This window comes from Gordionus sp. m RMFG-2023, chromosome 3 (genome assembly GCF_954871325.1).
Source record: "Gordionus sp. m RMFG-2023 chromosome 3, tfGorSpeb1-WG-v2, whole genome shotgun sequence".
NCBI classification, from domain to species: domain Eukaryota; kingdom Metazoa; phylum Nematomorpha; class Gordioida; order Chordodea; family Parachordodidae; genus Gordionus; species Gordionus sp. m RMFG-2023.
This window is the reverse complement of record NC_088777.1, coordinates 23,473,770-23,489,331: the sequence shown is the minus strand read 5'-3', so window position 1 is coordinate 23,489,331 and position 15,562 is coordinate 23,473,770. Positions and strand designations below refer to the sequence as shown.

Here is a 15,562-nt window from a genome sequence, read left to right as displayed (position 1 = left end):
TCTCTTTTGTTCCATAATGTCTACGATAAAGATCTCATATAACGATAACGCTCTTTTGTAATGATACTGACTCTTGTCATGATCCTAATGGTACCAATCTCTTGTAACAATAACCATTTCTTGTAATAAAGATCTCTTATACGATAGCGATTTCTTGTATCTTTTGATCCAAAATAAAAATCCGATCTCTAAACGAGCTCGATTGCGGCATGAATTTTTTATTGATGAAAGCCGTTTCTCGTCCTGAAGATTTGGTTAATCAACAACCTAATATTTTGCTAAATATTATCAATTTAAATAACAGTTAATCTTTAATAAAAATTGTAACGAATTTCTTTTAGCTAAACGATCACTTGTACGTATAACGATCTCTTGACGAATTCCTTCTAACTATAACGATCTCTTGTGACTAAAACGACTAATTCTATACTTTTTTGAACTACAACCATTTGCCTGGATATTGATAATTGTTTCATTGATCTCATTCTTTGTCTTAGTGTCGGTGGTCATTTCATACATCCCCTTCCCCCTTTATTTAGAAGGTATATTTTCATGTTTGCTCATATAAATATAATGATAATCGTTATTTAGAAAATTAAATGAGTGGCATGTTTAAAATCTTATTTTCTTCTTACTTTTTTGGATATTTATCCGATACTTTTAGGCCGGTTATATTAAGCCGACTTAGGACATAGCTTTAGGATTTTATTTAATTGCTAACCTATTGATTTTTAAAGATAGTTAAAATAAAATCTTTAACCTGCAAGCCAAGAAAACTTGAGCCAAGCCTTATTTTCAAATAATTATATAAAATGGCTTATTTAATATTCATATGCTACTTATTCTTCTAATTTCCCCATGAAACCAATTGCAAAATGATTCCATGATAAATCAACAAAAGGTAGATTTTCGGACTACACTTTTTAAAATGATTGAGACTTGTCATGATATTTATTTATTAGTTTTATTAATGTAACTAATTACCTATAAACAGTTACATTTTTAGAAAGGCTAGAATTTTAACCGTATATTGTTGTTTAATTAAATATTAACAAACTATCCACTTTTTTTCTAAAATATAACTTACCAACTTTTTTGAACTAATTTTTCAAGTTACTCAATTTACCTTATATAAAAAATCAACCAAGTAAAATGAACTAGTTACGTGATGATATTTGTGATTCCTAGCCAAAAATCATTTTATTTTACAACACTATTATTTATAATTTATATTTAATTAAAAAATTTAGCGCCCTAGCTCAACCAGAACCAAAAGGATATAAGCCTATAAAGTTGCAAATCGTGATAAATCTATTTTTCCAAAATTATTTTTGCTTTTTATAGCCCTTAAAATTCTAAAGAAATCAAAAAGTATTTTTGGTGTTTGACACTCATCAGTATTATTATTAAACGAATAATCGAATCTACTAAATCATGACCCACTCGGATCCCGAGTTATTGAGTCAATTTAATACCCATTTAGTCGACTAAACCGACTTTATGTATAATAAATAGTATTAAATAATTAACAATCATAATTAAAATCTTTTTCCATAAAAATAAATTGAACAAAACTAATTCATAAACAATGTGATTTTGAAATTATTATATTATTAGCGATAGTCAGTCATAGAATAACGGGGTCGGAAATTTTCTTTTTTATGCCTCAGAAATTTATCCTTATTTTGATGAGAGTTTATTAAAAAATTTCTTTATATGCACAATAAAAATATTTCAACCAATTACACTTTTGTATTTGTAATTTATTATCTTAAAAAATTCCCCTTGATAGGTGAGGTTTTGCTTAATTTATTTTCAAGAGAATGTGAATTTAATTAAATACCGATATCGTTGAATAAAAATATAGGGATTATTTTTAGGGTGATAAATATTCAACCTGATATAAGGTAGTCCGTGTGTAAATACGGGATTTGAAAGAAACGATAGAAAAGGATGAAAATTTTGATCTGACTTTACTAGTGCTTAGTATATATATATATATGTGGGAATAGAAGTTAAGGGTAATCCAAAAATTACGATATGGGAGGGGGGCATAAAATACCTTCGATATGTCCATGAATAAAACATTGGAATGGAAAGAAACTTTATACGATGATAATTAAAGTAAGAAAAATTAATTAAAGCAACATTTAAAATAAACACATCTTATATCATATTTAATCTAGCTAAATATTTTTTCTTTTATTGGTATTTAAGAAAAATAAATTTCTTTTATTTTTGTAATAATAATTTACTGGTAATTCCTAATTTATATACATATACTATTTTTTAACAATACTATACAATGAGATTTGTATCAATATTAGCCTTCTTAAATTATTTTAATGTTTCAAAAAAAATCGTCTCAATATTAAAAAATAATATCTTTCCCCTCCTCCGTAGAAAACCTGGCTACGCACCTGTTAAGCGCCCAAAATAATTTCCTTCACAAATTAATTTTTTTTAAACCGAAATAATTAATTGGGTATCTTAAAATAACTTCATATTTAAAATTTTAAGGGCTATACAGATTTTTGATTCTATCATAAAAACTTTTGTAATTAGATTCATGAAAATCACGATTTGCGCGATCCTTAAGGCATATATCTCTAAATCTGATTAACGCTCTATAATGTGAATTTTATTAAAATTTATAATATAATAAAGTATCATGCAAGGTTTCATTTATTTCAAATTGTATAAATTGATTTCACATGGAATCTCCCAAATGTAGGCCAGGCTAATATATATTTTTAAAATCCCAGCCTAATTTGAAAATGGAAAATTTTTAAATTTTGACCGCAAGGGTTAAAATTCTACCTTTACAGGTTTCTGATTACAATATTATATTATAAATTTTGAATAATATGCATAACCATAGGGAAAAAAAACAGTCACGTTGTGGAGCCATAAAAATTTTGAATCATGCACTAATGAAATCAAAAGTCATCGCTTGTTCTGAAAATGACGTCATTGAAAATGATATATCCAATCGATGTTGTAATAAGTTTGTTGAAATTTTGGGGCTGAGAACCATATTCCCTATTTTTATGAAAACTCCAAATCTAACAAAAAACAAAGTCGGTTTATCTAAATTTGAAACGGAGGAACATATTATATCAATAATTGCTTCACTTTCCAAAGGATGTACTGGACAGGCAAAGCAACGATTTTTAACTAAATTCATTGAAAACGATTTATCTAAAGTTTTTTTGAAAAAAAATTTGTAATGTTTAAATATAATATAGGTCGATCGTTTGGTTGAATTTCATTTTTCCTACCTAAGCAAAATTCTAAAATCGGATAATGAGTTAGAACTTCAGAAACAAGTAAATCATTTTTATATTACATTTACACTAAATACAAAAAACTTATCATATTAATTAGTGCAATAATTATAACATCAATTATAATGGCGTTTCGTTACTTACTTTAAAAAGTAACGAGTAACGCCTTAATTTTTTCGAAGTTTTTTCTTAAAAAATTAATATCGAATCACAAAGTATGTTAATCTATTGTCAATAGTATTTCTTCAGATTGAGATGCCCTAGCTTCAGCATGAAGCATTTTTTACACTAAAGAAAATTAAGAGCACTAAGTCTGCACTTATAGTGTAGATTGTGCCTTGATTCAAATATTGAACCTCAATGTCCAGCAACCCAAATCTAAAAAAACATATAAGGGTAAAAATATGAATTTATATTAAATTTTTGTAAAGATGATCTAATAAGTTTTATCTGAAAATAAAGATTATTCATTAAATATTTTTAATAAATTCCCCCAATATTTATTAAATATAATAGAATTTTTTGCACCAGCTCAACGATCAAAATTTTGAAGATCAATTGTAATTAAAAAATAAGATTACTACAAAAAGAGCTTATATTATTTTTTGTATAATAATATTTTTATTAAGAAAATTTACATAAAATATATAATTTAGTACTTATTACGTAACGAGTAACACGTTACTTTTTTAAATAACGAGTCGTTCCTTTTTTCAAGCGTAACGTTTACAGCACTAATATTTTGCTGAAAATACTATTTCCAAATGGCAGAAAATGATTGATGAAGGTGAAATCATTGACGAATCAATGGAAGAAGAATTTTACTTAAAAAGACTTGAAAATGGATTGTACACTCAACAAATGATTGATTATATTATGATTGAAATCAGCGCATCTGGTGATCCGTCGATAAAAGAAAGGATTATGCAGATTCTATTGTTGCGAAGAGGCTCAATAAAAACTATACGAGACATTATATTAGGTTTTATTTTTTTATTCATTGTATAAAGTCCAACGAATATTATCAGACCTTTATAAGGGGTTGATTGCTCTTAACTTTTGGAAAGAATTGATTATAATTACTAACAAATTTTTGTAACTAATACAATTATTAATTACCAAAAGCGTAACAGGCAATATCTTCGGGCTCTAACATTAATTAACGTCTAATTAATTTTTAGGTAAATGTTGTTTTCATTTTTATTTTTTTTATTGAATCATTTTGATTTTTGTTAACATTTTAATTATTAATTATTTGATATAATTATTAAAATAATGTTATGAAATACAAAATTTTATATCTTTATTTAAAATTTATAAATAAATTTTAAAACTTTTGACACCTACTGATTTTATTTATATAATGAAAATATCAGTTATATAAAATAATGGAAACTCTTACGAAATTTCCGTGTAAGGGTCCCTAGATTATCTCTGCTACGCCTATGCTAATTACTTTTTAAAATAAGTAATTGATTAATTACAAATAGCGCTGTTTTTTGTTAGTAATTGGTAGATAACTAATAACAATTAATTTTCTAAGTAGAATTTATTTGATAACTATCATGATAATTTAGAATTTTTCTATAACTCTTGCTATGGGAGATAAAATTTTGTATTTTAATATTCAACATCCTTAAAATTTGCATTGAATATTAATAATAACAATTTAATTATTAACTACTTATTTTTTGTAATGATAAATTTAAAAAAAAAAAATTTCCCAATCCTGTGAGAATTTATATTTTTATAATTCAATTTTATCAAAAAGATAGTTTGGAATGAGGGAACTTTATGAAAATTTCTTTTAGGTTAATATTTTTAAAGAATATCTGCCTTTACAATTTAAATCTGCCTTTACAATTTAAATTATTCATATGTTTTATATTTTTGTATAAATATTTTTAGAATATGCTGGTAACTTGGGAGAAAATGATAAAGATTTCTCACAAACCTATCAACAACACATATTATATTTAATTGATAAATTTTAACATAATTACATGATTGTAAAGGTTAATATTAATATAACAATAAATATAAATTATACGAGTAATTTTTTCCAAAATGCTTTTCATCTACGTTATTCAAAAGCAATGAGTACATTTTTATAATTAATCGATATATCGGCATTAACTGTTTACTCTATCGGTAAACAGCGGCGTGCAAAATTTCTTTACCTTGAAAAAATATTTTTAATAAAAATTCTGAAATGCTTGAAAAACAGGCTAAAAAGTATTTGAATGAGATCACCATAATTTGACTTGTTAGTACAAACAAGGTCGTCTTTTTTAAATAAGTATATACTTAAAAGCAATAAAAAGTCAAATTTTTTTGTATGTGTCTTAATTGTTCAAAATTTTTGTTTAAGATCTAAATAGAGGGAAAATTGAATAATAAATAGCATAATGATGGAAAAAAGATGTTATTCTGATTAGTAATATGAAATATATACAGTATATAATAAATGTTTTTGTAATAAATTTAATTTGTATCCACAAATACACCTAATTTTGTTTAATTTAATATAAAAGTGTATATACATTACCCCATCCTGATATAATAATTAGATTAGCAACCAATCTTATTTGATTAACCTATAATTAGACCTGTGCGCCGGCCGGCCGTTGGCCGGCCGCCGACCTTTTTTGGTTACGCCGAAAATGCCGCCGTTTAAGAAAATCACGCCGGTGCGCCACCGATTTTCATGTCGGCAGCGCACGGCAGGCGCAGAAATTTCTTTCATATTTAATACCTTTTTATTCTAATAATTATGTCAATCAGGATTTTGATGAATTTTTATTTTCTACTATTTTAAAATGATAATTATATTGGCTCATTATAGAATTCAATCAATCAAAAATCTAAAATTCCAAAAGTTACCATAATTTTACATATTTTTAAAATGGATGTATCTACATTTAATAATTCTATAAATAATTTTAGTATCCTAACTCTGGGGTATAAAAAATCCATAGTCTGGAAATTTTTTGCAAAAGAATTAGAAAAATTATTACTGCTCTAAGATATAAAACTGCAGAAGTTGAATTTGAATTCGAGTAATATCAAAGGAAATGTCTAAGTACAATAGATTTAACATCAGACATGTTAGATCTTGACAGCATTGATCCATACTACCCGTTTTCAAATTGGCAATTCCAATGATAATAATAACAATAATTCCAGATATATGAAAACCTTAAAATTAAATGTCCCAAGCCCAACACGTTGCCATAGTATATTAATTATGTTAGAAAGCATATCTGGATTAAATAAGGATTTAATTAATAATGTTTTGAAAAGAATTGGGAAGCACTTTCCCAAATTATGAATCTGATCTGGTAGAAGAACTATTAGCAACGATTTCCGGCTTGTAATTTGTAAGTAATATTATATAAGTATATTCTTTTATTTTTGATTTAAAATTAACTATGTATTGGCTTCTCTTTTAGAAAAAATTGACAATTGTGTAAAAGTATTTAATAGAGCAAAATTGCTCAGCTTCAGTATTTATAATAAAACATCTTAAACTTGTAGAGAATGATGATAATCAGGTAGTAAATATAGCTAATGAAGATGAATTATTAAATTCAAGTTATTTGACAAAATTGGCAAATAAACATTCAACAAATATAAATTTTCCAAGTTAGGTGACTTAGAACAAGAATGCCACAGTTTTCTTGGAAAACGACATTCACAAGATTGGACGTTCTAATTGGAGAGAAAAGAAGAGTGAACTTCCCAATCTTTCCAGTCTCGACAAAAAAATTCTATGCATTCTGGCGACTAGCACACTCAGTGAAAGAGTTTTCTCTACCGCTGGATTGACGTTAAATTCAAGGAGATCATCATTATGTCCCGAAAATTTAAATAAAATAATTTTTATACAAGATATTATAAAATTACGAAATCGATTTTGGATATAATAAGTTTTCTATTAAATGAATATTAAAAAATATGCCGAGATATCTGTAGAATAGTGTATATTTATTTGTTTTTTTTTTAAAAATTAATAAGCAATTGAAAAAATTTATGTTATAAAAATTTATAACTGCACCGATTTACGCCGATTTTATTGACGGCGGCTAAAAATTGGCGCGCCGCCAGCCATCGATGATTTTTGAAAATTGCGCCGGCCGCCGATAGTTTCGCCGGGGCACAGGTCTACCTATAATATATACAATCTAATACCTCACCTAGTCCAGTACTGTTAATGTATTTCTAGCAATCCGAGGTTTAAGATTCATATCTTGCAAGGTGAAATTTTTTCACTGTTTTTAAAGAATGCATTTGATACAAAATTTTATAATAATACAGTAACTGTATAATTTTTAAAAATATAATTAGTGTTGATAATGATAGTTAGATTTATTGGAGATAAAAATACTATTATTAGTTACTTTCGAATTTGATAAAGAGTGGCATTTTTTTAAATGTAACGTCCAAATTAACTAGTTACATTACAAGTTACTGATTAAATTACTAAGTTATTTTTTAAAATTTTTTATCACTTTTCAAGTTATTAAATTTTAAAACTCGAAAAATCATGCATATGCACTTAAAAATAAAAGAAATAGTAAAAATTTCTGAGCGATATATTATATTTTCTATGAAATTCAATTCTGAAAAAATTAAAATTTTTACTTAGCAAAATCATCTTTTGGGAATTTAGTAAAAATTACTTTAAGAAATTTTAATTCTGATAATTAAGGGGAAAAAATATTATATGCTATAGCAACCTACATGTACTGTAATTAAGCGGCTTAAGCTTCATAATTATTGCTTGAAAAAGTTTAGCAAATTTCATGCTTAAGGCTGCGTCTCAATATTAGATAAATCAGATTTTATCAAATTTTTGAACTAATAAAAAAGATCGTAAAATCATAGATTCAAATTATTTTGAATTAGGGAAATCCCTTATTTCACTTAGATGTAATTTATTTTTGAATCGCCATTAAAAGTTCAATGAAGGTAATCTAATAGCTTATAACTCTTGGTAGTGACTGGTAAAATTGATTGATGAATTTATAAATATTGAGAACTTCGGACAATAAATATTAGCGCATTCCAGATATCAATTATGCCAATAAGTAGGCAGCTAATGAATTCATTGATTAATTATTAATAAAGCCTGAGTTCCTTTCTTGCGATTTTTGTAAAATAAGACTTCGAGGAAAAGTGTTGGATAACAAAATAAATTTATTCCAGTAATAAATTATATAAACCAAATAGTTCATTAATCATTATATAAATTCATTAAAAGAAAATTAATAACCATCATTGAATCAATCTTACAGAGTTGTTAAAGTAGCCCGCTATTTTTTTTGGTAGCTATAGCTAATAGCGGCTACTTTTTTTGTAATTATTTAATTTTTTAGCTCGCTACTTAGCTACTTTCAAAAAAGTATAATGAAGGTAAGTATAAACATGAAAATTTAAATATAATATCATAATGAATTATAATTTTTATTATTTAATTTTGAAATTGAAATATATTTTCAATTTGTAATTTATATTTCATTTGTATTATAAACCTAAATCACGTGTTAATAATTTAGAATGTCATCGCCTATGTATATCCAAATCGTTGAAAGTGATTCAGACAATGATATTAATGAAATGGAGGGAAGAAAATGTTCATAATAGCTATAATACAAATTTCTTATTCCCTAGATTTGAAAAATTTAAATTAACATAAAAACCAAAACTGGCTTCAAATTTATTTTTTAAAATGTAAAAAAAATATTTCCTCAAATCAATCCAGTTATAACCTCAAGAAGCACCTAAAGGTAAATTGTCATTTTTTCATTCTAATAGTATTTATTTATAAGACTGTTCATGCCAATAGCTTTAAGGAAATGGAGAAACATCTAAATAATTTTATATAGGCGACTCTACATCCAAAAAGACTAATTCTTCAAACCGAATTAATTAATAATACAAATGCCAATATTTCTCAGAAATTGGCTGATAAAGTTATTGTGTATTTTATAATTGTTACAATTCAGCCAAATGCCTTTGGTTGAAAATCCATCATTTACCATGATGATTAAAACTATCCCCTGGTACAACAATTTTATGTTACCAGACACTAATGAATTAGCAGATAACTTTAAAGTGATGAAAGATGCTCTAATAGTAGAGTTATCAGAGATATCATATATATGTACCACGGCAGATAGTTGGACACATAACATTAGGTAAAAACTTATAAAATGAAACAAATTACCATAAATATTTATTTTTATTAAATAAATTATTTTATAATCAAAACTAACTATATTTTAATATTTATAAATGTTGATTTTTATATATTTACTATACAATAACAATATAAGCAAAAAATAAAAATTTGTTTCTAAATTTTATTTTATAAAAATTAGCTTAAAAAATAGCTAATAGCTCGCTACTTTTTTTGACAAATAGCGGTAGCGCGCTACTTTTAAATGTAGCGATTAACAACTCTGCAATCTTGTACTCATTTTTTAAAAATATTATTCAATATATTTCAAAATAAAATAGTCATTATTAGCGATTATCACGATATCTACCTCGCGATATTAAATTCGCTACAATATCTTAGCGAAATAGATTTCGCTGTTATTAATGTTGATTCGCGATAAAGGCTTTGCTTTACTATTTCACGATAGGAGTTTCGCTAAATTGACATGAACCCACTTTTCTAATATCCTTTCTCTTTTTGCGATCCTGGGTTTCACCACTGGTTAAATCTACCACTTCATCCAGATTAAGATAATCTTGATTAATCATCCTTTAATATGGACCAGTGTATGCATGACAGAAAATTTATTGGCGAGAAACCCCACACAAAAATGTATACCTATTATAGGTTGCAAATTGACGGGTTTTAACCTGAACGCCCGCTTGCCTATTGCTTTTAAAAATTTTAACTCGCTTACCCGCCCATAGATTATTTTTTGAATTCATCCGCCCTCCCATTTATCTAAAAAATTTGTTTAAATGAATTTATTTATTAATTAGCTTGTTTCTTTATTTCAATGTGTTTTTACTTAAACTTGTAAAATATGCATTGTTACTGTAATATTTTCAAAAAAAAGTAGCGCGCTATTAGCTACTTTTTACGTTACATTAGAATTTTTTAAATATTTTTAATCTCTATTTCCACAAAAGAAAATTTTGGTATAAAAATTCTATAATTTCAAATATGTATAATTATTAATTTTTTATTGCATTTCAATAATAACATTTCTATACTGTCATCCACAAGTCTAGATCTAGATCAGAAAATATAAGCTTTGCCGTACTAAATAATCGTTCAACACTAGTACTTGAGGGCAATGCAGTTTTAAATTGATACATATTATGTATATAGAAAAATCATCAGATATTCATTAGAGTATTATTAGCTTTATAAAATGCGTCTAGAGGATTTTCATTAATATTATTAGATTTAAAATATGCGTCTATAGTATTTTCTATAGTATAATTTGTTTCAAATGTATCATCTATAGTAAGTAGCGTTTTGATCTGGCTAGGGTATCCTGGTTTGGTATTATATTATTTAACGTTAACATTAGTATTATTCTATCAAGTTGCTCTTTGAATTCAGTCAAACAAATATATGGCCCTGAAACTAGGGTAAACAATAGCAGCTATGTTTAAGATCCTGACCCGATATAAACCGTTTAATTAATATTTTTAAGATTCATTCTAAAAAAGAATCGAGTATATCTTCTCATAATATTTACCCCTTCTTATTTTCTCCTAATTTAATGTGATCATGATGACGGATCACAATAACCCCGGTTATTAACAAAATTTCACTTAATTTCGAACCTCTTTACTACTACCCGACCCTTTCCCATTTCTTTCCCCGATTATCAAACAATCTGGCCCAAACCTTCTGGCCCACTGAAAATTTTACTCCCACTGAGGGAATAATTTTCCCTTTTGGTTTCAATAAATCTAAAGGACCACGTGCTCGCCTACCTAAAAATAACTCTACAGACGTAACCCCCTCTCGATTGCGAGAATTAAGGTAATATAATTGCATGTAAGCCTCATTCTTAGGATTACCAGCCTTCCTAATCCAATTTTTAACAATTGCTACCATCCTCTCAGCTTGTCCATTCGAGCTGGGATGATATGGCGGCGTAAGAATATGCTGGATCTGTGACTCAGCACAAAAATGTTTGAACTCATCACTGACGAAGGCGGGACCCCCATCAGACACTATCGTGTCAGGAAAACCGAATAGGAGATATATTTCCCTTAATTTTTTGATAACTACTTAAGTAGTGTAACCATGCACTTCTGTATATTCTATCCACTTAAAAAATGAATCTACCACTAAAAAATATGATTTTTTTATCAAGGTCAAAGAAATGAATGTGGATACGTTCCCAAGGTTTCTTTGATTTAGGTCAAACTTGCCCTACTTCTTTACGGGGCATAGGGACACAGGTATTACAAGGAATGCATTTCCTGGTAATCCGTTCAATATCATTGCCCATACCTGGCCACCATACATATTCCCGAGCCCAAGATTTCATCTTGTCCCGACCTTGATATCCGGCATGCAATAAATTCATGATTTTACTCCGTAATTTATAAGGAATTACAGCCCTGTTTCCCCTCATAATACAATCATCAACAATAGAGAATTCTTTTTGTATTTTTTTATATGAATCATGTTTGTTTTTCCAAGGTTTTTCTCCCTTTAAACTCAATTTAATCTGACTTAAATCTTTGTCGTTCACAGTATTTGTTTTCAGATCCTCCCAATTGGTAGGACCTCCTTTTAAAATATATGACAGAGTATGCACTAAGGCCTTCTCCCTATCAATACTTATCTTATCACTTATTTTAGGATCTGCACAGCCTAACCTATACAAAATATCAGGCTAACAATTCTCTTTGCCTCGACGATATCTAATCTCTACGTTAAAACTGCCCACTAATAATAACCAACGCTGCAACCGGGGAGATAACATTAACTCCCTATTATCCTTTCTGAATAAGTGGATTAACGGTTTGTGGTCGGTAAAATTACAAATGTTTTACCAATCAAATATTCACGGCATTTTGTCAAACCGAAAATCACGGCCAAGGTCTCCTCACAGAATATCTCGTTTCTACATCCCGAAAAACTCGCGTGAAAAACAGGATGGGTCTTTCCACACCATCAATTAAATGTAATAAGGCTCCTCCAACACCTTTGTTAGATGCATCATCAGCTAATATGATTTCTAAATCATTGTTGAAACATACTAAAATTGGCTCTTCCCCAATCTTTCCCTTTAAAATTTTAAACGCCTCTTGTTGTTCCAATTTCCAATCAAAATGAACACCTTTTTTTAATAACTCATACAACGGGGCAGCTACCTTCGCACAATCCTCGATAAAACGATGTTAGTAATTTACCATACCCAAAAAGGACTGCACATCAGCCTTACTATTGGGCTGCTTCAAATTTAATATATTCTTCAAATTTTTTTTAATGGCTTCACTTCAATCCCATTTATTTGATGGCCTAAATATTCTACCTCCGTTATCCCAAAATGCTTTTCTCCGCCTTACGAATTCTCTTAAAAACTTCCTCCAAACGTTGGTTATGGTGTTCAGGCGTCATCCCTGTAATCAGCACATCATCCATATAATAAAATACCCTTTCTAGCTTGGAAAACGGGCGCCATGGTACGTTGAAAAATAGGGGGCGGACACGCTCAATCCAAATGGTAATCTACAAAAAGCGAATAACCCTTTAGGAGTCGTTATCGTCAATAATTTACGAATTTCCTCCCTCAAATGTAATTGTATATAGGCTGACGAAAAATCAACTTTCGAAAAATATTTTGCCCCCTTTAAATGAGCCAAAATTCCTCAATTCGAGGCAACGGATATTTAACCTCTGCTACCCACCGATTTAATGTTACTCTGAAATCAGTACAGAGCCTCAATTTACCATTTGATTTCTTAACCGGTACCAACGGGATGTTAATATTAATTATTTAAAAAAATTTATAATATAATTCTTAAATAATATCTATGACCAGTTGAAACATACCATGTTTGGACTGGCTTCACAGAGACTCATCTAGATCAAAGACCTCTGATTCAATTTATATTTTTATGATTAAGGATTGGGCTACACATTGATATTAAATTTGCTTGATATATTACCTTCAAATGTTTACCCAAGTTGAAGCTAATAGTCTTGTTTGTGATAAAACTTTCTTGCACATCTTACAACAAATTTATACCCTGTGTTAATTTTTTTCATCGAGATTAAATTATTTTTCAAATTTAGGAAAAGGAAATCCATATTATCATTTTCCAGGGAAATTACTTTGTCGATATGATCTATACCAAAATTATCTTCAATATTAATCTCTATGTTGATATTTAAACATTTTAATTATTTTGAAAACTATACATATCAGAGACCTGCAGACCTCCGGGTTTAGGGTATTTTAATTTTTTTAAATATACCGAGCTGGGCCTGAAAATTTAAAAAAAAATACCCAGGCCAGGCCTAAATTTTTTTTATTTTAAAACCAAATATTTGAAATCGCCATTATTAGCTATAAAAATCAAAAATAAATATAATATATTTTTAAAAAATCCGGGGAAAGCCTGAATATTTTTTTTTTTAAAAAAAGCCGGGCTGGGCAGTAAAAAACTTTTGAAAAAAATCCGGGTCGGGCAGTGTAAATGGTACCTCTGCAGGTCTCTGATATATATAATGCATAAAAATATTATGATTTTAGAAATAAATATATTTTAATAATTCATATGTCCATTTATTATAGAAAATTAAATAGCAAAAGTATCCTTCTTTTTAAATTATAGCGAGCTACCGCTATCGCTATTTTTTTTAATGTAGCGGACTAAAGCTACCGCTACTGAAAATGTATCGCGCAAACAACACGGCAAATATGCAATAATTTAATGTGTAAAAGATGTTTATTCTGCTCATTTTGCCTGAAATATGTTTCAAATTAACCCGCCAATTTAAAAGTAATTTAAGTAGCCCGGTCACTCCCCCCCCCTCCTTCCCAATGTTTAAAATCTTTTAGCCCATCTATTGCAGGCCTCTAATACCTGGTGTTGTATCAGCTAAGTTGACAAAGCCTAAATTCTACACAAGTTTGGATAATATTTACTTCAAATTGAGCGGCTCATGTTATGAGTAGTAGAATTCAGCGAAACTTTTATCGTTTTTCGAGAATTAATTTTATAACCAAAGTATCGCCAAACCAATTCCACGAATATTTTCCCGCGAAACATTTTTATCGAAGACAATATCGCGCATTGTCGCAAATTTATTTTCGCGAAACCTTAACCGTGAATACATTTTAGCAAAATATTTATCGCGAACCCTGTATAGCAAATTTTCTACCTTATATGTGTTTTTGCGCAGTCATTATCGTGAAAGTATTACCGCGAAAATAAATATATTGCAAATGCATGAATTTAAATAAAAATAACATTAAATATTAATTTGCCAACAAAAGTTCCTTAAATCGTAAACGCTAAATGTTTTATGGATTTCTTGTTATTTATTGTCATTAAGTAAGCATGTATTGTATATGTGATAGAAAATAAGTTAACCAATTACTTTCTGTTCTCTTCTCGCTCATGGTTGTAAGTACGGAGGTTGTTTCAGGTTTTTACCCTACTCCCACATAAATTATTTTAAATGTGTTTTATGCCATTAAAAGTAAATACACATCTGAAATAGTTAGAAATTTTTCTAATCAAACTATAAAATACTGAAAGCTAAGAATTTCTGCCTATCTTAGATTATTTTTAAAAATCATAAAATTTTGGTAAGTAATTTAAAAAAAATTTTTTTTTATTAAATTTTCCGATTTATTAAGACATTGAGTTTTGATTAATTTTACTCAAATAATCATGCTTGTGCACTTAAAAATAAAAGAAATAGTGAAAATTTCTGAGCGATTTATTATATTTTCTATTAAATTCAATTCTGAAAAAATTAAAATTTTACTTAACAAAATTATCTTTTGAAAATTTAGTAAAAATTGCTTAAAGGTTTTAATTCTGAGTTTAATTAAGGGGGGGGGGATATATGCTCTATCAATAGCCTCATGTATTAATCAAGCATATATTGGCTTAAGCTTCAGAATTAGTACTTGCCAAAGTTTGGCAAACTTTATGCTTAAGGCTGTGTCTTTATGTTAGATTCAGATTCCTCATTTTTTGAACTAATATTTTATATCAAAGTATATAGAAAAAATAAAAATCGTAAAATCTTAAGATTCAAAATA

General features: G+C 28.0%; 1 protein-coding gene across 1 annotated transcript in view; it reads left to right on the top strand.

Moving 5' to 3' along the window:
- The window catches only part of LOC135925797 (beta-catenin-like protein 1), a 35,908-nt gene extending 30,548 nt beyond the window's left edge, over positions 1 to 5,360 (top strand). The window contains exons 9-12 of the mRNA XM_065461288.1: positions 2,882 to 3,206; positions 3,249 to 3,329; positions 4,059 to 4,269; positions 5,196 to 5,360. Coding sequence (XP_065317360.1) covers positions 2,882 to 3,206; positions 3,249 to 3,329; positions 4,059 to 4,269; positions 5,196 to 5,281 — 703 coding nt within the window. The 3' untranslated portion in view covers positions 5,282 to 5,360. The remainder of the gene's footprint in view (positions 1 to 2,881; positions 3,207 to 3,248; positions 3,330 to 4,058; positions 4,270 to 5,195) is intronic.
- The last annotated feature ends 10,202 nt before the right edge of the window (positions 5,361 to 15,562 follow it).